The sequence below is a fragment of the Oryzias latipes genome, chromosome 10 (assembly GCF_002234675.1).
Source record: "Oryzias latipes chromosome 10, ASM223467v1".
Lineage (NCBI taxonomy): Eukaryota > Metazoa > Chordata > Actinopteri > Beloniformes > Adrianichthyidae > Oryzias > Oryzias latipes.
The window spans coordinates 26,287,558-26,310,090 of record NC_019868.2 but is presented as its reverse complement, the minus strand read 5'-3'; the positions used below and the strand labels follow the sequence as shown (position 1 = coordinate 26,310,090).

The window sequence follows — 22,533 nt, the reverse complement described above, 5'->3', positions numbered from 1 at the left end:
AGCCATTACATTTCTGAAATTGTTGTTTTTGTTCCACTAATATTTTTAAGACGTGCTGTCAGTCTAATTGTAAACTGGATCCAGGATCTAATTGGCTTAAATCTGGTTAATATAAACTCCATAAATGACTGAGATCAGTCATTTTGATGATCTAAAACAAACAGTACCATTCCTTGTTAAAGTTAAAATAATTAGCTAATTTTAAAATATGTTTTAATAAAAAGTTAAATTTAAAAAAATGTCATAAAATAATAATAAAGAATTCTTGTGCTTACATCTGTTTCTTTGAGCACAAAGAATAAGCAAAAACATTTTGAAATAAATGGATATTAATGGTTACTACAAAGCTAACACATAATGTGGCTTCTCTCTCCTCTGAGCAAATAAATCAAATCCACCATATCACTACTCTTACGCCGCCTTGCCTGACATCTGGAGTTCAGATTTGAGGGTTGTAATCTAATGAATCCCTTTTTTGTCTTCTTTTTCAGAGTGTACTCGATACTTAAACGCCTCAGGATGAAATCATCCCGTCCTGTGAAGTTGTCCAATGACTGGCATGTTTCCCAACACAAAATATACACTTTTATTTTCTCAACACTGTTCAGTGTGAACTAAGAAAACGTGTGTTTGAGCATCAACCCTGAACAATTTCTGCACCTTTTCTAATCATTCATGTTGTTTTATTGTGGGGAAAGAATAAATTGTTCCAATGCGGAGTCGAGCTTAACCCATCTTCTCTTTTTTTTGTGTGTGCACACCACCCTTTCCTGCTCCTTTGCTTCTGTGCTCTGTCCACATAATCACATAAAACTGTGGTGGCGGACCGTTTTTAGATCAGAGGGCCTCACAAAAACTACAAGCAAGGAAGACATTTTGGTTCTGTGTTCCTCCAGCAAATGCAGTCTGAGAAGCACAATGATGCCAGTTTCAGCTCTACATCACCAGCGTGCACCCACAGCGCTGGAAGCGCGCACGTCACTGCGGGTTAGCTCGGTGACAGGTGCTTTCCAAAAACACAGTTTCCGGTACGGTTTGACTGCTTTCAGAATAAAAGCATTCCATATAATTTTCATTTTTAAAGTAAATCAGGAGAAAATAACAAATGAGAATTTTTTTTTTAAATGAAGGTTGACATGGCAATGTTTTTCAACAACATAAGCAAAACATCTCCCCTTTATAAACAAAGATGAACGTTTTTTCAATTTCAGGAGAGCATAAACTCAACTAAATGTGTGCATCATAATACACACATTTACCCTCTATATTTTTAAAATGTCATTTATTTTGTACAAATAATCTGATGTATTGATAAGAAGTGTATACATTGCCTGAAAACAAATAAACATTGATATTTGAATTGAGCACCCAGGTGAGCAGTTTGAACAATGACTGAACTGTTACCATTCCATGAAAACACTGGTTAATATTTACCTATCACCTTTAAGTTTGCATATTCTGTCCGTGCAATGTTTTTTAAGAGTCTGTGTGTCTGCCTTCATATCAAAATGAGCTCACATTTGTGACTGTCAAGTGACAAGAGGGTCATTTCTTTGTGTAGCAATGGTGCCCTCTCCAGGATGGAACTAACCTCTCATTTAATCACAGATGGAAAAAGGTAGCAGGTGAAAGCAAACAAAGGAAATCGCCCAGCCAGCAAGGCCAAGTGGACCCCATATGTTTTAAATGTGGGCAGAAAATGCGGGCCCCGAATGGGCACTCAGAGGGGCAGCCGCCTGGTGGACAACAGGCAAACACCACCACAGAAACTGGGCCCACATTTTCTGCCCACTATTAAACCAAATATGGCCCAATTGACCTCGCTGGCTGGGGGTGTACAGAGAGAATACAGATTCTCTTTTGCTGTCAGCTGCTAAACATACTGTGACAATATAACTGATCAGTAACACAGTCTACTGAAGGAAAAAGAAAGAAACTGCTGAAAACATTTGAAAATTTACTTTGAAAGACCCTTAGCAGAATGTGAATTTAGTTATGGAAATAGTGTGAAAATGTATGTTTCATTTCAGGCACATATTTGATTTGATTTCAGTTTATTTTATTTTAGTCATATGGGTTTAAAAAACAAAAGTCTCAAGACAGAATAGCTCCATCTGAGGGACCAAGCACTTCTGAAGAAAGAAACTTGAAAATTTAAATTTAAACATTTGTGTCCAATTTTTTTTTAAGTTTCTTTTTTGTTCTTGTTAAAAAAAAGTTTTACATGACTAATAAATAAACAACCCATCTTTTCAAGATCTTATTAGTTGCAAAGAAATTCCAAGTTTTATTTTGAAAAGGCCAGATCGGAAGCGTCATTGCTGGTGCTCCTGACAGAACAAGGCCGTAGTGATTTGGTAGCCGCTGCAGTAGGAGGAAGGACCGCGGTTCTACCCCTTCTATCTTTCAGTTTCGCCTCAAAATTTGTTTGGTTGTTCGACTAGTTAGCGACCAGTGAGTTCTGTATACCTACACGGTGTTTTATGAATACTTAAGCAGTACTATTCAGCAGTGGATAGTGGTACCACCGCCATTTTAATCGCACGTTTTCCCCGACACAACACAAGCGCTAGCACAACAATGGCTCTGAAAAGAATTCACAAGGTAAGGAAGTGGACGACGAGGCCCCGGATTTCGTAGTTTTATTGCGAGTAAAATTTCAACACTACTCGTCAGATATGTAACCATATTCTGAAATATTATAATTTTCGCTGAAGCTGAGTTTCGTGTGCCAATGCAGGCTCTGTGAAGAGCTGGTAACGACAAAAAAGAGAGAACCAAAGCGGCGCCGCTCTTTTAACTGGTGCCGTTAGAAATGGTCCAGCGTAGTAGTAGCCGCTGTCGAAGTTCTGCATAGTCGGATTCATTTGCTTAATGTATATCTTTATAGCTGTCGTGTAGTGTGTTAAGTAGCGCCAGTTGTATTATATTAATGACGCTAGTCGTGTGTCAGCTGTCGATGCTCAATATCAACCCGGTGAATGCTAACACCGATAGCTCTGCCAAACTAGCTAAATGTATGTCTTTGCGGTTAGCCGGACAGTAGCAGATCTGTGTGTCCTGGGGTTTTTCTTTTGTTGTTGCCATAAAATACTATTCAGTTTTTACTTAAACCCTTATAAATGTGCTCCAACATCTTAGCCGGATATGTGAGCTGAATGCGACGTATGTTAGGCTAGCGGCAAGGTTCATTATGGCGATTATCGTTTATTTCGTGAACTACGCTTTGTTTTCCCTCAACCACTTGAGGTCGATATTATTGATGTTATTATTTAGAAATAAGGTAACTACTGTAGAAGGAAGCATGATCTAGCCTTTGAGCTACTATATGTTTGCTTTTATTTTGTTTAATTTTATATATTTATTATTACCGTATTATTCAAAAGTCAGATTTTGAAGTGGCGACAAAGTTATGCCAGTGGTTCTTTTTTAAGGGGGAAATATGAATTTTTGTGCGGTAAAAAACAGAGTTTTGGACAGGAATCCATCATTTTAGCCCGTTTAGATAATGTTAGCATAGTCGTAAACGGGCCTCGCGCCTCGGTCGTCTTTTGATAGTAAGCTGCTAACAACAGCTTTCGTCGTTATTTTCGAGCTGCCCCCTCGATTGAGTTATCAAATGTAAGTTAAGGGTTCGTTTTGTTCCCAGTGTGGTTCTCCCTTTGACGGTCGTCGACGCCTGAAGGCGTCTGACACAAGCGAACACAATGTCCGCCTTCACTTGACATCTTGGTGTTCCCGTCGAACGCGGACTGTTAGCATGTTAAGCTAACGTAGCGTTTCCGACGATCGTGTTTTGCGCCTGGCTGCTGCTGCTGGATGCCTGCGAGGACCGCCGTGGAACAGCTGTCTGTAATTATCAAAACGCCTATCGATGCAGTGTCCAGATGCAGATCGGTCGCTCCGAGCGCAATACCTGCTTATATTTGTTGCATAATAGCGGTCACTGCAATAATCGACGCTTTGCTGCGCTATACTGAGAGTAGTAGCGTTGTTATGTCAGAGGAACGCCGCTTTCCGTGCTCTTAAAATGTGCGTCTGAGCGAGAATGATGCATGTGTTCTGGGTAAATGGACTCCTCTGAAGGCGTTTAGATGTTTTTTTTTGTAGGTATTTATTTCTCTTCGGTCTGTTGCTATTGATTGTTGTATATACAGTGTGGTTTAAACATAATACACATCGTTTTTGTCTGTTCTTTTAGCTCAAGTTGTGAAAAATGAGCACATTTTTCTGCAGAACCTAACCAATTGACTTTCCCTCCCTGTTTTTATTTTATTTATATTTATTTTTTTGGCATCAGGAGTTAAATGATTTGGCACGGGACCCACCAGCCCAGTGTTCTGCAGGACCAGTAGGAGATGACAGTAAGTTGCCATGAAGTCCTAACTTATGTTCATTCCCCATCCGCTAAAAAATAAACTGCTTTAAATTGATAGAATAAAAATGGTATTTTCTGTGATTTTAACATATTATAGCATTTTTCCTCATGAAGGACATGTAGAAACAAAATTAGGATTAAAACTGTGTCTCTGAGTATTTATTTATTCAAATCGTGGTGAAGCAGGAGCAGACAGAAAAATGCTGTTTGAAAAAGTTTGTTACGCACAAACCACAATCAGCAGGGCAAAAGCTCTGTTCTCTGCTCCATTCCGAAGCATCCACTTGCAGACGAATAGATCCATGTACGTCTTTGTTTTTCTCGTCTGAGCTGGCACTTTGCTCGAAACTGTATGTCTCAGAGGTGATTTTCTCTCTACTGCCTCTCTACAGAAACTATATCCTAGAAAATGACAGATTTTTTATTTTGGCTAAACACATTATAATCATAACTAAAAGACCACTGGGAACACTTTTACAGTAGATCAAAAGATGATTGGAATGGGACCTTAATTGAGAGCCTGGTAAAACGGTACATAAAAACAAAGATATATATTTTTTAAATGTTTCAAACTTTTTTGCAGGGGGGGGGGGTGGAAAATGTATTGTAAATATATATTTTCTGGGCCTGGAGGGGATTTTCTAACGTCTGCCTGATGGCAGCAGCATGACATAGTGGGCAGAAGAACAAAAAGATTTGATTCCTTTCTTCATGAACTGCATCGATTAAATCTGCAATTCTCAGTTGTTTCTTTAGCAGGGGATCATTTGAGTGTTTATAACAACTAGTTGAGAAGTAGAAGCAAAACCTGCAATAAAGCAATGACGTAAACTAACCTGTGGGTTGGTTAAATAAAGAATTTTCATTGTATATAAACAAAACATCAATGATTACTAGTATTTTAAAAAAACAGATGTAAAAAAGATAAAGGAAACAAACTTATCTTTTCTATCCAACAGACTGAAGTGTTTTAACCTAAAATTCAGATATGACTGATCAATTATAAATATCATGTTATTGAAATTCTCTTGACAGTTAACCACTTTGTGGTTTTCCACCTTTTTATAGTTTCAAAGCCTTTTTTTTGGTTAAGAATTTGTGTCGTTAAAATATACTTCTTTATTGCCATCTTGTTGTTCAGATTAGAGACAGTCGAGGGATAGGTCATTTTACTTTAAGGAAGTAGTTCATAGGTTTGTTGTGTAAACGCGTTCAAGAAAGGCTGGGGTTTCCTCTTGAGAGAAACATTGTTTCCTGATTCAAATCAAAAACAATGTTTGTTTTTTTCTGTCATACTGGTTTGGATTTAGTGTTCAGACCTCTAAAATTGCGCTCTAAGATCAGGTTCTTTAAAAAAATGCTAAATCTTTACCCTTTTTGTTCTCTTCCTTTGCTTCAGTGAGGTTAAATCTCTCTCACGGAGTATTTTTTTGCATAAGTGATCAGTGTTTAGGCAAGATTCAAGGATCCTTCTATGTAACCATATTTCTGAATTATCTATTTAAAGAAAGACAGGATTCTCCTTCAAAGCTTCTCCTTTAATGATCTGGGAAGGTTAAAAGTAACAATAAGTGAACAATTTATTGTTTTATGCGTTGATAAACATTCATTAACTCAGAGTTTGTGTGTAAATAGTTCTTCTTGAAAAAGATGCATAAGCTCAGTGAACGCGTGTGATGTAAGGGTTTTATCTTATAGTGCTGCTGTTTATAGATTCTTTCATAAATATGAGGCCATTTTAAGATTTCATTTCTAAAATGTCCCTTCGGTTGTCCCTCATAAATGTTTCATTTTTGCTGAGCTGGCATTAAGCAGTAAACATTCCCCCCCCGCTAATGGTAAACCACACAGAAACCAAAACAAAATGTGTTTGAATTTGAAGAAAACCTGTATGTTTTTTCTTTTTTAAAGATGGAAGATAGAACCTCGTTTTTGACCAGGTGACTGTAATGAATTGAAATGCACGATTGTTATGGCATTGACAGAGCTTTCTCCTCATTCCTTCATTCACTTTATGGTAGTTCTGTTCTGCAGATTTTTGATAAACTGCTGATTTAAAACAAAACTGGCTGCTAAAGGCAATCTTCCTGCAGATGATAGTTTGTCTGATGGAAATCTTATTGACTTGTTCTGTCTTTACATGTCACTGTTACTTCATATTTTAAAAATAATTCCATAATTTCTTTCTTGTATTTAACTAAAGAATATGTATTCAAGAATGTGGTTGGCTGTATTTTTCAGAATTGCAGAACAAAACTTAAAGTAGAAAATAATACACATCTACACAATTTTACCATTAAATGTAATTCTTCAGATAGAAAAACCGAAAGGCCATTATTTTGAAAAACAGCATGAGTCTAGGTGTTGTGACGATAAACACAATCCTGGGTGGAGCATGAAGGACTGTCTTCTTCTCACCTGAGCAGGTTGTTGGTTTGTAACTCCATGCGTTAGACAATGTAAACATAGTTTGAAGCCCTCAGTGTGTGTGTTTTCACTGACATACATTATTTCATATTGTTCGCTTATGTGCTACATCCACTTTTAGCAGTTTTTAACTTTGAACAGCCCACAGGGTCAAATTTGGCTGTTTTTGTTTTTTTTATTTCTTTTTTTTTTTTAAATTTTATTTCATGTTCTTATTTTTAATGTTTTGGCTGGTGTTTACTACCACTGCCAAAAAATGAAAAAACCAAAAAAAAAAAGTTGTCAAATTAACTTTAAAAAGTCCAGAAGAAAATAGTTCTTGGATCTTCCAAGTTAAATCAAATTATTGCATTTGAACCTAGAAAAATCTGTGTCTATATCATATTATATATTCTATTGTACTTCTGTTTTTTTATATATCGCAACCTGGCTGTAAAGTTGTACATTAACATTTTTTTTAGCCCTGAAAAAAAAAGAGAGTTCATGATTATCGTTGCTGCAAAACGACTTCAGATTCAATTCAGTTTTATTTGTATAGCCCAAATTCCCAACAATAGTCGTCTCGATGGGCTTCGTACCGGTAATTGTAAGGTAAACATACAATCAAAAAGGATCATAAATGCATAAAATTCAATAAGATAATACTAAACTCTAACTAAACAGACTAAACTGGACATCCCTGCCCTTAGACCCCCCCTTCGCGGTAAGGAAAAACTCCTAAAAATACGGATTCCAGAAAAAACAAAGAAACCTCAGGGGTGTCCACATGAAGGAGGGATCCTCCCCCAGGACGGACAGGCGATTTACCAGAACTCAGAGAACTATCTATTAACTTATCTAACCCTACAACTACATATTTAAAGTCCAGCAAATGTCCAGTTGGGGGACGGCTGGAGGGGCGAGACGAGCCGGAGACGGGATCCACAGCCAGGTGTTGGAGCAGTAGTAGAGGCGAGCCAGAGACGAGGTACACGGTCAGGTACAGGAGCACGGATGAGCCAACTGGAATCTGGAAGCACTCCCACTCCCCAGGAGGAGATAAAATGCATCAGGACTTCCTCCTGCAGAAGTAGGCCAGAACACAGATCAGTTGGACTCTGGCATGGACCCGGTCTGATGTGTTCAGCAGTGAATCATAATTGAACTTTTCTCCTTAAATCAGAACTCAATGCACAGAATCTGATGGGTTTTTTATCCAACCATATCTCTTCAAAGGGATAATGGGTTTGGGGTTAGACGCATAGTGTTCCCTCGCTATATCACAGTTCATCTTTTGCGGTTTAGCAGATTTTTTTAGTGCAATTTTGAACGCTTTTTTTATTCTTTGCAGTCCTGATTGGCTGTAAAGCATTGTCAAACCCCTCCCTGCTGTGTCTGCTTTATAGAATCTGTTTGATTTGACACATTTACATAAATCTTTGAGAGGAAATCTTTATTTTTTTAAATTCTTTTTAATTGACTCATTTTTCTACAAATGTTTGAATTTTGAGACTTTAAACAAAACTGTAACCAGCAACCCCCGATGATGAAACTGGCGTTTAAAAGCCAAAACATTATCGATTCATATATTCTAACAATTGCCTTCCAGCAGGTTTTAACTCTGAGTTAACCTGAACTTGTGCCTTGCTCAGGGGGAACCACAGGGCTAGAGCAAATGCTGCTGCACACATCTGTCTCATCCTGGTTTAATCCTGTTGTTACTGGGACTCAAACCAGCTACCCTCCAGCCGTCGATAGGTGTTTCTAAGCCTCCGCTGCCCTTTATTCCAAGAGCCGTTGAGCGTTCACATGACCGGTTTTATATAGATATGAGTGACGGGTCAAAGTGGACAAACAAAACCTTATTTTCAGACAAACACATTTCCCACTTTATAAAACAATCATGCAAATAACAAACCCAACCAGCTGCAGAGGTTCACATAAACACGCTGAGGATTAGCGACACTGACGCTGCCTGATAGTTTTTGGGGCTGCAACACCTGGGTTCCTCCAGGGATCAACATATTGAATATGAATATTGGTGGATTTTGTAGCAGTATCTGATGGTTGTGTTTGTTTAAGAATTTTTAAAAGCAAAAAAAACTGAGAAGAAACCCAAAACTTGTATACAAAAGTAGATAACTGTATTTATTACCTTAATCCAACTTTTACCTTTAGTGAATGTTTGTAGTCTTATGGTATTTATGTTTGATGCTTTGGTGCAACCAAATCAGAGAGACGGATCACGAGGATGATGGATGATGAGATCAGTTATTTGCTTCTTTATATTGTTATATGAGTAAAGACTATATTCCTCTCCTTCCAAACCTCCATCTCTCTAGATGTTCCTCCATCTGCTTCCTGCTTTCACTACAGACCACAATGTCATCTGCAAATATCGTGATTCAAAAAGACGACTGTGTAACTTAATAGTCAGTCTGTCCATCACCACAGAAGCAAGGAGATCAAAGCTGATCTTTGATGCAGTCCCACCTCCACCTTAAACTGCTCCTTTGCTACAGCACGTCTCACCGTCTTCCAGCTCTCATTCCAGCAAAGTCCTCTCTCCCAATCTTCTGTGCTACTGTGTCCAGACTTCCTATTACAAACCACAGCTCCTTTCTTTGTATCCTGTCAGACTTTCTGTAGATCTACAAAGACACAACGTAGCCCCCGCTGACCCTCTCTGTTCTTCCCCAGCACCATCCTAAGCAAAAATTGCTTCTGTGAAGCTCTTTCTTGGAATGAAACTGTTACTCCTAAATGTTCATTTCTGACCTCAGCCTATCAGCTTTATTTTTCTGTAGTTTCAACAACTCTGAATATCTCCCTTCTTAGAAATGGTCACCAGAACTCTTCTTCTCCATTCCTTTAGCAACATTTCACTCTAAGATCTTGTTTAACAGTCCAGCTCTACAACCATCACTGCTATACCAGCAGAGGTAAGCTTTCAGGACCAACTATCTGCTGGGCTTATGCAAAATGTTTCTAATGCGAGCACGTTGCATTTACATTTTTGCTGCTCTGGTTTTCTGCTCCGCGTCACGTTTATCTCCACAGTTGACTTTGTGTTGAAGTTCACTGCATACTTTGAAAAGCTGGTTCTCCAGGGTTTCGCTGCTGTGTGTGGACGGCAGACGTAACATGCAGGTACAAGGATGTGGAGTTAACACCACAGTCGTACTCAGGGCAAGATCATTTCAAAAACAAACTCTGGACTAAAAGTAAAAATGTTTGATGCTGTAAATCCCGTTTTAAAGAATCTATTGGTATAATTATGCAGAAAACAAGTATTGAGTCAATAACAAAAGTTTACCTCAATACTTAATAATGTAATCTTGGTTTCAATGACAGGTAGGACGTTTCCTGTAGATCTTCTGTAGATCTTGTACAAGAAATAAAGAATGTTTGTGTAGGAAGTAGCTTTAGTCAGAAGTTTTATTTAATCCGTCTGCTTTTCTCTGACACAAACATTGACCATTGATTAAAAATTTTTTTTTTCCCCTTTAGTTTTTTTTACTCAAGTTCTAGAATGAAGTCACTGCTACTGAATAGTGTTCACCTTTTGTTTGCAGGAGTTATATTCCAAAACAAACCTGCGACAGACCAGATCTAAAAATTATCTCTATTTTTTACAATAATCATGGATGTTTTAAGGCTTTAATAACCCTCACTATACATTTTATATACTTTTCTCAAACACATGGACATTTTCACACTTTTCGCTCTCTCTCTCTGAAAGTTCAAACACTCCCAGTATTATAGAATGAAAAGGAAGATCTGCTCATGATTGAAAGTTCATGTAGATTTGCCAAACTCAAAGCATTCTGTACAGGAGACACGGCACAGAGGTAATCGATTGACAATGATCTTTCAGCATATCAGGATGCAGAACACAATGTGTCATTTAAGAGGATGGGGAATAAAACTGCGAGACTGCAAAAGTTGAACTCTGATAAAGTGAAGTACCACTGTATTTATTTTATAACGTATAGAAGTGAACAATGAGGCATGTGCACTAATGTTAGTTAGCCACAACATGTCAGTCTGGTCCATTTATCAAGAGCCTTCATGGCTGTAATGCTTTGTTGGAACTCCCACCTGCTGAGCACCTCTAGTTACTAAGAGTTAAACTCCATCATACTGTCTGCTCTGTTTTCAGTTCTCTAGCTCTGAGTCTGTGTTGATGTGATGTGTTGATTAGCTGACAGCAGGTTCTGATATTACATAAACTTGATTCAAAAAGGGCATGGACAGAGGTGTAGCTACTGCTGGGGTCAGAGTTTTTGGGTTGGGTTTTTGTAAATCTTTTGAGCTCTTCAGTTACAGTTTCAGTTGTTTGCAAGACCCAAGTTGCTGGATTTGCTTTTAGCAACGTCACAAATTTCTATTTCTGTTTTTATGGCTTGACCTGAGAAACCAAGTCACCTCCAGCCTCAAACTGTTGTCATGCAGAAACGTTAAAGCCCAAACGCGCTTCATTCTACTCATTGTAACCTTCACGGGTTGTGTCATAAATTTACGAGAGAGAGATCAGCAGAGAGAACAGTTTAGGTAGCTGCCATTGACTGTATAAGAGAGCTGGACTGAGTGGGCGAGTCTGATGTCACCCATAGAAAATGGCCTACTTCTGGCTCCAACCACATGAAGTCAATTCATTTGTTTTAGTTGGTCTAAGTTGATGTTTCTATGGCAACCACTCTTTTTTTTTTTTTTTTTTTTTTTTCGAACCACACTCTTGCCTCAGTAGTGAGCTTGTTGAAAGTCCACAGCGTTACCACTTGAAAGCAGGCTACACGACTTAAAGCGTAAAACAATGAGCTTAGCTGTTGGCATGAATCGCCAAATCAGCTTTCACTGAGTCGCACGGGTAGTTTGGCAGAGTTTTTACGCCGGATGCCCTTCCTGACTCAACCCTGTATTTTATCCGGGTTGGGGACCCCACAGGGAGACCCAGACTTGTGCCCCCTTGTAGCTTCATAGTTGGGCAGTAGTGTGAAGGGTCTTGCCCCCTGGGAAATGAACCCTGATATCCCATCTGCCAGTCCCAAAGGCAGCCAACGGAGCCATCCAGCCACTACACATACTCAAGCGTAGTCTGAATCCTAACGTTTGAATCTTCATGTTTCTTTGAACACAACTTTGATAAACTGTTCTTCTAACATGGTGAGTAGACACTAAAGGAATTCCTCTTTTCATAAGTAGGAAAGTTTTAAAAGTAACATATCCGTGAGGAGTCACAGCTCTGATGTTGGCACACCAACAGCTGACACGATTATTATAAAGAATGATCTTTTTCTGTCTAAACTTAAGCAGCTCTTCGAGGTTTAGACCACGTTTTTCCACTTTGATAATAATCAACCTCATGGTTAACCTCTGAATTTACCAGCAGCTGGCCTTTACTTGGAAAGGATTCAATTCCCCTGAGTGTCGCCACACCTGCTCTTTTCATAGACAGAGGCACAGCTCGGCAAAATATGAAGATAATAAAAGCGTTCTAAAGCCAAACACCTTTCTGGTTTTGGTCATTTAAATACTTTTTCCATGTTTCTGTGCTCCATCCTGATTGTCAGGCCCATTTTAAAAATCAAGAAGTGCACTAAGTGGAAAGGTCTGTGGTAAAGATGTCTCTATGCGTGACATTTCCTGCCATCCAGCGTCGGACTAATCACACGACAATGAAGTGCGGCTGCTTGTCATGCCATAAATAATTGCTGTGGTGTTTTGTAATTTTTTCATCTGGCAGTTTGTTTTCATGGCTCAGCAGGAGGCTGTGACGTGTTGAAGTAGTTCCACCAGAATTATTGTGGATTTCTTTTCTTTTTTAAAAATCCTGCTTTGTTTTCTGTTCTAACCTCACCTATTTACAGCCTTAAACCCATAGATACTTTCAAAATAGTTAAAATTATGAAAGGGTTGAAAACATCACATGATCAAATGTTTGGATTTATCTTGTTTTTGAAGGGATTCTGTTTTTTGTTTTTGTTTTTCGAACATTTGTCGGTTTTTGATGTTAAAATACGTTTACTTTGAATCACTATAAGAAAATGGATTCACTTTTATTCCTACGGCACCTTAACAGGAACATACATTAATATTCAAAGAATTTAAAACAACAACTAAAAGTAAAATAAAAGTAAAAGCAAAAACAAAATAAACCACCAGCTGAGCAGAGTCTCATGCTGGGACCAAAACGTGGATGTAAAGACATTTTTTTAACACTGCCTCACTGTCGCTGCGAAAAGCTTTTTATAACCCCAAAGTATTGATTTAGCAATCTATATTTATGAACTATAACTTTGAGTCGTAAACAAACAATATGCGTCTGAATGATTGTTTGTATTAAAATCCCCTTGAGGAAGGAATTTGATAGTAATCTGCAGCCATAATTATTGATTAGGTAGAATTTTTGGCAGAAATATTTTTGAGATTCACCTACTGAAAGAGTTTCTACAGAAACCCGCAGTTAAATCATATTTTTTCGGTTGTTTTTCCTGTTCTTCCTGTTTTCTGACCAATTTCTCTTGTTTTGTTTTTTAGTGTTTCACTGGCAAGCCACAATAATGGGACCTGTAAGTAGTCACATGACCGTTTTTATGATGAATGCTTTGGTTTTGCAAGTGTAACTTTACAAGAATTCAGTTTGATCACTTTCAGGAAATGTTATTGTCTTTTTGTAGCATTGGGTTGTTTATCATCACTTGTGTTGAGCCAATTCACAAATCTGCCCACGATTCTGATCTTTTGTTTGTCTTTTTACTAGATGTATGAAAGTAAAAAATCACCATACCTTTTATTTAGAACAGGAGATCAGAATCAACAAAACACATCAGACGTGCTTCACAAACTGACCTTTTGATCTTAATTATGTATATAAATGAAGCAAACCGATTGTGCTATTATCACTGTAGGTAAATAAAATAAAATTATCAAATAACCCCCCAAAAAATTGCCACACTTGAATAATACTTTACAGATGCGTTCTGGTGCTAGCACACAGTCATGACATTTTTATAATCACCCTAAATGTATGATATTTTTTATTCAAAATATTTTGAATAAATATTTGAATAACTATTTTTAAGCCAAATCGTTTTTCAACACTCATTTCAGTAAGCTGAACTACAGTCACTTTTTTTTTCCCATCTACAAGAAAACACTTCCTGTCCTTTCTCGACCGTAGGGCGCACTGGGTTATAAGGCACGGTCTCAGTTATGGGGGGATTTTGCGGTATTTGACACATTCAAAAGGCACACCGGGTTTTAAGGCGCCGGCACGTTAACACATACCGGTAAAACATGCATGCTGGTGTGTGTTTTAAAAAGCCAGCTGAAGCAAAACTGAGTTGGTTGTGATTTATTTTTCATTTTTTCAGTCCTCAATTGGCATCCAAAAATCCATCAAAGTCCTCGTCTTCTGTATCTGAAATGAACAGCCTGGCTAAATTTCGAAAAAACCCGCCAGGTTGCCTTTCGTCATCGTCAGAGTCCGTCTCGTTGCCGTGCGGCTCCTCATCAATGACGCCGGCTTTTCTGCACTTTGAAGGCTGTGCAAGCAGACACGTTAGCCCAAGCTTCTACAATCCATTCACAGATTTTGGCGTAACTCGCCCGGCGCTGCCTCCCACAACAATAACAGCCGACTTTTCCTGCCCCGTTGTGCGTATCCTACTGCGCTGCCGTTCTTCTCGACATTGTGACTCACCTGGATGTCGGTTGTCAGCAGCTCCTCGTCCATGTTTTTGATGTGGCTGGGCTGGAGGTGTTTGTCTGCGATCTTCTCTCTGCAGTATGAGCAGAAGATGGGCAGCTTTTCATTGTAATCCGCTGGAAGTCGCTGCGGCACCATAATCCTCGCCCGGATGGAAAGATGACGTTGTTTAATAAAACTAAAGCAAAAGCTTCCTCTGTAAGCGTTACTGCCCTCAGTGGAATGGTGACTATAGAGAAGCTTCTCCAAGCTGATCACTGATCATTGATCCAGCACTCGAGTTGCCTTTTTTCCGCGGCAACTCTTCTTGACTGTCGGAGTTCGTTTTCCAGCTTCCTCCACTTGTGAACCATGGATTCATTCGTCTTGAAATCTCTGCAGCTGCTTCCATGTTCCTCCATGTGGCTGATAGTTTAAACTGCTTCAGCCTTGTTTTAAACAATGTTGTTGTGTTGTTCACGCCCGCACTCCCCTCCCCCGTTCCCATGCCCTCTTCTTCTACACACCACAACAACACATGCGGCCCCTACAGTTTGGAAAAAAACAAGACTTTTAAGTGCGCCTTTTTTGTCGTGAAAATACGGTAATAGTTTTATTTTGAAAATTAGACCCTTCACTAAAACTTTACTTTAAAGATTGATTTACCGGCAGTGACGGTAGCGCATTCGGTTATTCATTTATATACTTAAAATCCAACATTATTCAGCATTTTGAAGCAATAGTTTCAGTGCCTGAAGTTTATTTTTAACTATACGCTACTATATTCATAAAGCTCGTGAATCAGCTATCTCAGCCGTCGCCATTATTTAGAATTAAATTTTCAGGAACATATTGCAAATATCAGAGGATTCAAAAACTTGTTGCAGCCCTCTAGCAACAGGTTTGATCTTTGTTGTTGTTTGTTTTTTTGTGCATGAATGTGTTTGTCGCAGTTAATCAAACGGGGCTGTTGTTGTCTCCCCCCTCCCCTCCATTAGAATGACAGTCCTTACCAGAGCGGGGTTTTCTTCTTGACCATTCACTTCCCCACAGACTACCCTTTCAAACCGCCAAAGGTAAGCCAGGAAACACACACGGGCATGATGGGTAATCGAGTATGGATCCACGCAGAGCATTCGCCCTGTGAAGCTGGTCTCAGCTCTAACCCCCTACAGCTTGTTGTTCCCCCGCCTTTTCACTCTCTTCTCTCTTTTCAGGTCGCGTTCACCACAAGAATCTACCACCCAAATATCAACAGCAATGGCAGCATCTGTCTTGACATCCTGCGATCACAGTGGTCTCCAGCTCTCACCATCTCCAAAGGTGAGTCACAATCCAACGGAGCTGCGTTTCCTGCGTGGCCTGCAGAGACTTCACATCTGTCTGCGCTGTGTTGCAGTTCTTCTGTCTATCTGCTCCCTGCTGTGTGACCCGAACCCGGACGACCCCTTAGTACCCGAGATCGCCCGCATCTACAAGACTGACAGGGAAAAGTACGTGGCTGAGTTTGCGTTTTCCTGTGAAGGTTTTTACTTTGATCTTCGATCTTGAAAAAGATGACTTCTGTTCTCTGACTGTGCTAAATGAACACAATGTTTTACTTGATTTTCTGAAGGTTTTCAAGCAGTAAAAATTTGCGATCATAAAAAGACGCAACATTCTTGATGGCAGCTATACGTAATGGCCTCACGCGAAATGAGTGTCAGGTTGTGCAAAGTGTTTAAAATATTTTCCTAAAACTAATTTAATCTTTGTGAGATTCTCGCATAATCCACCGAACTACCAGAAAAATAAATTGTCCACTAAACATTTTTTAGATTCACCAAAAGCTAAAATTGCCAGAGCTCCGCCCCTTTACATTTGTTATCATTGAAAGACCCCAAATGTCTTCTGTAGACACTAAAATGAAATTCAGTAGTATGCTGCAGTTGGGAGATATTCGGGTTTAAAAATATTCTCCACAGATAACACATTTTACGACTGAGTTTTAGGGCCACATTGAGAAAAAACTCTGGAGGATAATGTTTTTTTTGTTCCTCACAGGAGAAAATGTCAAAATGGCGAGATTAGCGTAAAGTCGAAATAGATTTAACCCGCTTCAGCAAAGTCTTCTATTTATCTGAGCCGTGCTTGAAGGCCCGTTCACACCGGGACGAATTTAACGCCTCGTGACTAAACAAAGGGCACCAATGTGAGTGTGCACACCGACGCGAAAAAAACGCCATGCGTCAAAGCGTAAAAAAAAACCAAACGGGTTCGTTTTTTTTTTTTTGGACGCCTCGCATCGAAATCTATTCGACCAATGAGAATGGCGCTATTGCACACGTGTCTGGAGCTTCTGAAGTTACAGTAAAACACAACTTCGGGGCGCTCAAACACAAAACTGCCTTGCTGAGCACACATACCAGCGAAGAAGATAGACGCCAAGTAGCGTCTACACTGCCGCGAAGAAATAATGACGGAAATTCTAAAATATCCCCGAACCAAGCACCAGTTGGAGCTACTGGTGCTGGAAATATTCATGTTTTCTTTGTATTATTCTGACAAGCGCGTAAATACTTGCTCTCTTCTTCTGAGTGAAAAGCGACTTTAAGAAGCGTAAAGTTGCGCAGCGCCACCTTGTGTACAGGAGTATTTCTGTTTACATTAAGCGCCATCTAATGTCAGGGAATGAAATTGCATGTTCGCTCGGCTCATCGTCAGCAAAAATCGCCTGGGTGTGAACACAAAAAACGTGGCGAAAAACGCTGGTGAATAACGCCTGGCGAATATTCGTCCTGGTGTGTACGGGCCTTTAAGATAAAGGATGTGGAGCGTTTTGTGAAGCTTTGTTTCCAGGTAGGTTTCAAAAACGAAGAAATTCTGAACCTTTTGGCGACTCAAAACCAAATTCTTGTCAGTGTAGCCGACTTTACGGCTTTACGGAGTTTCACGTGTAAAATAAGGAGCTCAGAGACGCGTTTGGGTGAAGAGGACCGCTACTTTAATTTCCCAGAGATCCATTTGTCTCATTACGTCATGAACCTGTCATCCGAACATCAATGTGTAAACCGTTACATACGCCCCCTCCTGCAGATGAAACGTCCCGTTTCAACATAAAACAAAGAAGAAAACAGTCTTTTATATTAGCACTAGAACGTTGAAAATACCAGAAAGTGCTCCTCATCCTCAGACAGAAGCATCACACAGACGTAGAGATCTGGTCTTTGGTGGAGGAAGAAAGGATTGAAGTAAACATCTGCAGGGAGACCGATGTCTTCATCAATGAGCTGCAGAGATCCTGCAAACAGTCCATCAATAAATAAAACATTCATAAATCAAACAAAGGAGCTTCCAAACATTTATAATGTTATCAATAAACATTCAGCTCACCTGTTCAACTGAGTTTAGTCTGTCTGCTGCTGCATGGCGTTCTCTTTATGCTCACTTCCACGTTAATCTTATAAATGTACAACTTTAAATCTTGAAGTTTTACTTCTTTTCTTTCTTTTCTAAAACGTACAAATTTACATTGCTGGTACTCAGGAGAATAAGGGACGAGTTTATTGTTGAACAGAAATAAAAAGTAAATAAATAAAAACGACACCGACTGGAAAGTGGACGCTAAAGTTTCCCTCTAGCGATAAACGGTGAAAAGTGACATTTTTCGGTTCTAAATCGACACTTTTAGGACAGAATGACTAAACAGATGTGTGTACCAGACCCTGCTGTTTCATAAACTTACACACAAAAAATAACTTTGAGCCCATGAAAAATGCTTTGAATGATTATAATTTAGGCCACATTGCAGCAGCTCTGGCTGTGGCTCAGAACTGATTTGATGCTCACACTATTCTACTCCTGAACTTTATGATACTTACAGTGGGAAGAGAGTTTGGGCACCCCTGATCATGTTCCAGATTTTCCTTCATAAATCATTGGTTGTTTGGATCATCAATTTCAGTTAAATATATCATCTAGCAGATGAACACTGTGATATTTGAGAAGTGAAATGAAGTTTATTGGATTTAAAGATGCATGTGCAATAAATACTTAAACAAAAATAGCCAGGTGCTTAAATTGGGGCATCCCAACAGGAACATGCCATCAATATTTAGTATTTCCTCCTTTGGCAGAAATGACGGCCTCCAATCGCTTCCTATAGCCTCCAATAAGGGCCTGGATTCTGGTTGAAGGTATTTTGGACCATTCCTCTTTACGAAACATCTCTGGCCACACAGCCCCAAAGCATGATGGAACCGCCACCAAATTGTACTGTGGGTAGTAACCGCCCCTCGTTATGTCCACATAACTCCATTTTAGTTTCATCCGTCCACAGCACCTTATTCCAAAATGAAGCTGGCTTATCCAAATGTGCTTCAGCAGACCTCAAGCGACTCTGTTTGTGGCATGTGCGCAGAAAAGACTTACTCTTCCATACAGCACCTCCTTGTGCAAAGTGCGCTGAATGGTTGAATGATGCACAGTGACACCATCTGCAGCCAGATCACGTTGTAGGTCTTTGGAGCTGCTCTGTGGGTGGACTTTGGTTGTTCTCACCATCTCTGCCTATCTGAGATTTTTCTGGGCCGGCCACTCCGGGCCTTTGCTTGAACTGTGCCTGTGGTCTTCCATTTTCTCACTATATTCCTCACAGTGGAAAGTGACAGCTGAAATCTCTTAGCAAGCTTTTTGGATCCTTCACCTAAACTATGATGTTGAACAATCTTTGTTTTCAGGTGATCTGACAGCTGTTTTGAGGTTCCCATGTTGACACTCTTCAGAAAAGATGCAAAGAGGAGAAAAACTTGCTCTTGGCCACCTTAAATACCTCTTCACATGTGTATGTAGGTCAAGGGTCAATGAGCTTATAAAACAAATTTTGTGTTCCAATAATTATTGCTAAAAGTTGTCAAATCAATAAAACAGGGATGCCCAAATTTAAGCACCTGCATATTTTTGTTTAAGTATTTATTGCACATGCATCTTTAAATCCAATAAACTTAATTTCACTTCTCAAATATCACAGTGTTCATCTGCTATATGATATATTTAACTGAAATTGATGATCCAAACAACCAATGATTTATGAAGGAAAATCTGGAACATGATCAGGGGTGCCAAAACTCTCTCATAGCACTGGATTATGCTCATTGGGTCAATAATAAAAAAGGTTCCCTGATTTTATTTCTTGTTTTATTTTTAACCTCTCTGGCTGGTACAACAAGCCTTAAACTCTGTCAGAAAGAGAAGACAAATGCGGAGAACACATTTGGGACTTTAGGTTTCATTTTAAATACCAACATTCAAATCCAGCCTTGGAGGATCTTAACATACGTGTGGGGAATGCAGCAATGTGTCATCATGTCGTCGTCGCCCCCCCCGCGCCTGGACGGGGCGGATCGGGGAGCTTGAGCAATGCGCTCCTGGACCTCATCAATTCAAACCGAGCAGCTTTGGTTTGATTGACAGCAATTTAAAAGGAGTAACTCTATCACTTTGGCTACATTTGTTCTCTTTTACACACACGTGTCAAAAACTTGATTTTTATTGGAGGGGAACTTAAAATAACCTCTCACCTATTTTAACTCAGACCGTTTATGCAGTCGACATAAACGGTGTGCGGCTGTTCTGACTCAGAGAAAAGCATCTCTTTTTTAATCAGCTTTCCTTTACGACAGAATCAGCTGATTTACAATCAATATGTAAACACTTCTATCAGCGCAATGCTTCAGAATCTGCTGGAACTCCATTAATGGTTGAAGAGTTATGGAAGTCAAAAGAATGTAAACACTGGATCTAAAGCTCTGACGTTAAAATGGTTCAGGCTTTACCCATCATGCCTCTTGAGTGTTTTTAGCTCCATCCTGATTGGGGTTTTTAAGGCTTTGACATCGTGGTTCATGTTTGTACCGTTCAGTTCTTTTTCATCGCCGTCATCGGTAGATCAGCCAAGGAGGAGCAAAAACTAAAGTTTGTGGATAAAGTTTCCTGCTTGTTTTTTTTTTTAAATGCTTTTTGTTTTATTCTTTCTGCCGTCTTTGATATCTTGCTTCTTTTTCTTTTATTATATTCTAACTTTAGTAAGTGAAACCTCTAATGAACCTCCCCCCTCCCCCTCCTTCTGTGTCTCCACAGGTACAACAAAATAGCTCGGGAATGGACACAAAAGTATGCAATGTAGTGCTGCGGTAGAAGCATTGCCAACCACCTCTACGACATACGGCTAGGGGAGCTTCAGATGTAAAGAGAAAACAAACACAAAACCGTACAAACAAAAGAAAAGTTTAAAACTTGTTGGTTTCCATTGGAGTGCTTTCTTTGAGCCACGCCCGCCCCCTTCATCAGAGTTCCCTCTAAACCCCCCACCCCACCCCACCCACCCCCAATAGTTCCCCATCCGTTTGACTGTCTTCCCCGCCTCTCAGCTCACCTGCTCCCCCACCCCTCCCTGAAGTGTACGTATCGAATACCAAACATGAGATAAAACAAAAATACGCAACAGCTGAAAACACGTCCTGACTTTTGAATTCAGTTCAGCTTTGTCACTATGTAGGTTGAGCAGCGTTTCCAGTTATTCTTCCTCCCTCTTCATCCTCACCCACCATCACTAAAAGCATTCCTTTGGCCACATGTCAGCTTATGTGGGGACCTTTTTTTTTCTTTTTTTTTTTTACATTTTTTATTTCCTGTCTTGTTTTCCAAGAAAAAGGTGGGGGGGGGGGAGACATTAGATGGAGGGATTTTTACACCGCACCCTTTCTTGTTTCTGCTGTCATGATAATCTCCATCCGTAGAGGTGATGATTCAAGAAAGCAGTTTTAGCGCGTGAGTCAAAGGGCACTCTGTATTTTATAATAAAAAAAGGAAAAAGACAAACAAACCAGAAGTCATTGTGGGTGGTGTCAGATGATAAAATGCACATAGCCTGTTCTGCTCTTCTGTTGGATTCTATGAAAGGACTTGAATTTATCTTCACCCCCCCTCTCCCCCATCGTCATACTATATCATCTCACCCAAGTGGACCCCCTTATGCACACATGCGCACACACAAATGCATGAACAGCTGTAACCCCATGTCATCAGCACCATCTTTTCTTTCTTCTTAAGGTGAAGACCAGGTATTTAAGCAAATATTTTTTTTCTTAGTTTAACCTGTGTTTTTATTTCCTTACCCCGTAACTCTCTAGTTTGCTTATTTCTTTTCCGTTGGTTCTTTTTATTTTTTATTTTTCTCTTTTTGCGAAATCTCAAATTTAGCGGCTAACATCTTAAATGGCTATGGGACTGGCTTGGGCTCTGGGTGCGAGGAGAAACACACTCTTCTTGCACAAAAACCTCTGTATATTGAATTACCTGAGAGGCTCGTTGAGCTTTGTGTGTTGATTAAACTGTGTAAAAAAAAAAAAAAAAAACGTGCCCTTGTGCTGATTCATTGTTGGCCAGGATTTACAGAAGGCGGCAGCGCAAAGATCAAAGCAATATCGCACACGCGCTTAAACATCTTCGGAAGGCTGATCCCATCCAGACATTAATTACCCTGTGCTAAAAAATACATGAGCATCATGTTACTGTTTGTCATGAATAAAAGACTTTCATGGAATTTTAGTTTCTCAACATGAATGAATTATTGGGAATTTTTTCTTCTCAGTGGGAAAACAGGTTTTAGTGAAACTAGTAACTGAAGTTTATAAATATGTTAAGAAATTAAGGAATAATAAAATAAATTAATAAATTGGCCTGTCTGAATGGAAATGTTACTGCCCTCTGCTGGTTTTTAAAAGTAGTTGTTGGTACATAATAACTTCCACTTTCTATTAAGCTTGTTGAACATAGAAGCTGCTATTAAAATATACAATGGTGCTAAGGGGATGATTTGTTTACAAACATATCCGGAAACTGAGACCCAACAAAATAAATGATCACGGTGACGTCTGGAAATGGGTTTATTTCATGGTCAAAATATATTCACTAAAAATGGTCTATTATGTAAATTTAAAGATTAAGATTTGTTTACAATAAACAAAGCAAACTAATCCGGAAGTGTTATGTCTCTCGGGGAAAACGTCATTGGCTCTCT

General features: G+C 39.4%; 1 protein-coding gene and 1 long non-coding RNA gene across 3 annotated transcripts; one reads left to right on the top strand and one right to left on the bottom strand.

Annotated features, from left to right (window-relative positions):
- The first annotated feature begins 2,316 nt into the window (after positions 1-2,316).
- On the top strand, positions 2,317-22,056 carry ube2d2 (ubiquitin conjugating enzyme E2 D2). Of its 2 annotated transcripts, XM_004073569.3 has the most exons (7): positions 2,317-2,604; positions 4,301-4,364; positions 13,325-13,356; positions 15,473-15,550; positions 15,692-15,797; positions 15,874-15,967; positions 20,592-22,056. In XM_004073569.3, the coding sequence occupies exons 1-7, from the start codon at positions 2,581-2,583 to the stop codon at positions 20,635-20,637; spliced, it is 444 nt and encodes a 147-aa protein (XP_004073617.1). In that variant the 5' UTR covers positions 2,317-2,580; the 3' UTR covers positions 20,638-22,056. The 2 variants fall into 2 exon arrangements, with proteins under 2 accessions (XP_004073617.1, XP_011478810.1); XM_011480508.3 differs by having other exon boundaries at positions 15,473-15,797.
- LOC110015780 lies at positions 17,435-18,368 on the bottom strand. The gene is made up of 2 exons (XR_002291044.2): positions 17,624-18,368; positions 17,435-17,543 (listed from the first exon to the last, which is right to left on the bottom strand). It is a non-coding gene; the product is annotated as an uncharacterized LOC110015780 (long non-coding RNA).
- Positions 22,057-22,533: the final 477 nt, after the last annotated feature.

What these genes read in the sequence shown, in the direction of transcription:
- ube2d2 (XM_011480508.3), top strand. Translation starts at nt 2,581, where the DNA reads ATGGCTCTGAAAAGAATTCACAAG. An exon ending in AGGACCAGTAGGAGATGACA is followed by an intron (nt 4,365 to 13,324) that starts GTAAGTTGCCAT and finishes TTTGTTTTTTAG; the next exon opens with TGTTTCACTGGCAAGCCACA. An exon ending in TACAAGACTGACAGGGAAAA is followed by an intron (nt 15,968 to 20,591) that starts GTACGTGGCTGA and finishes GTGTCTCCACAG; the next exon opens with GTACAACAAAATAGCTCGGG.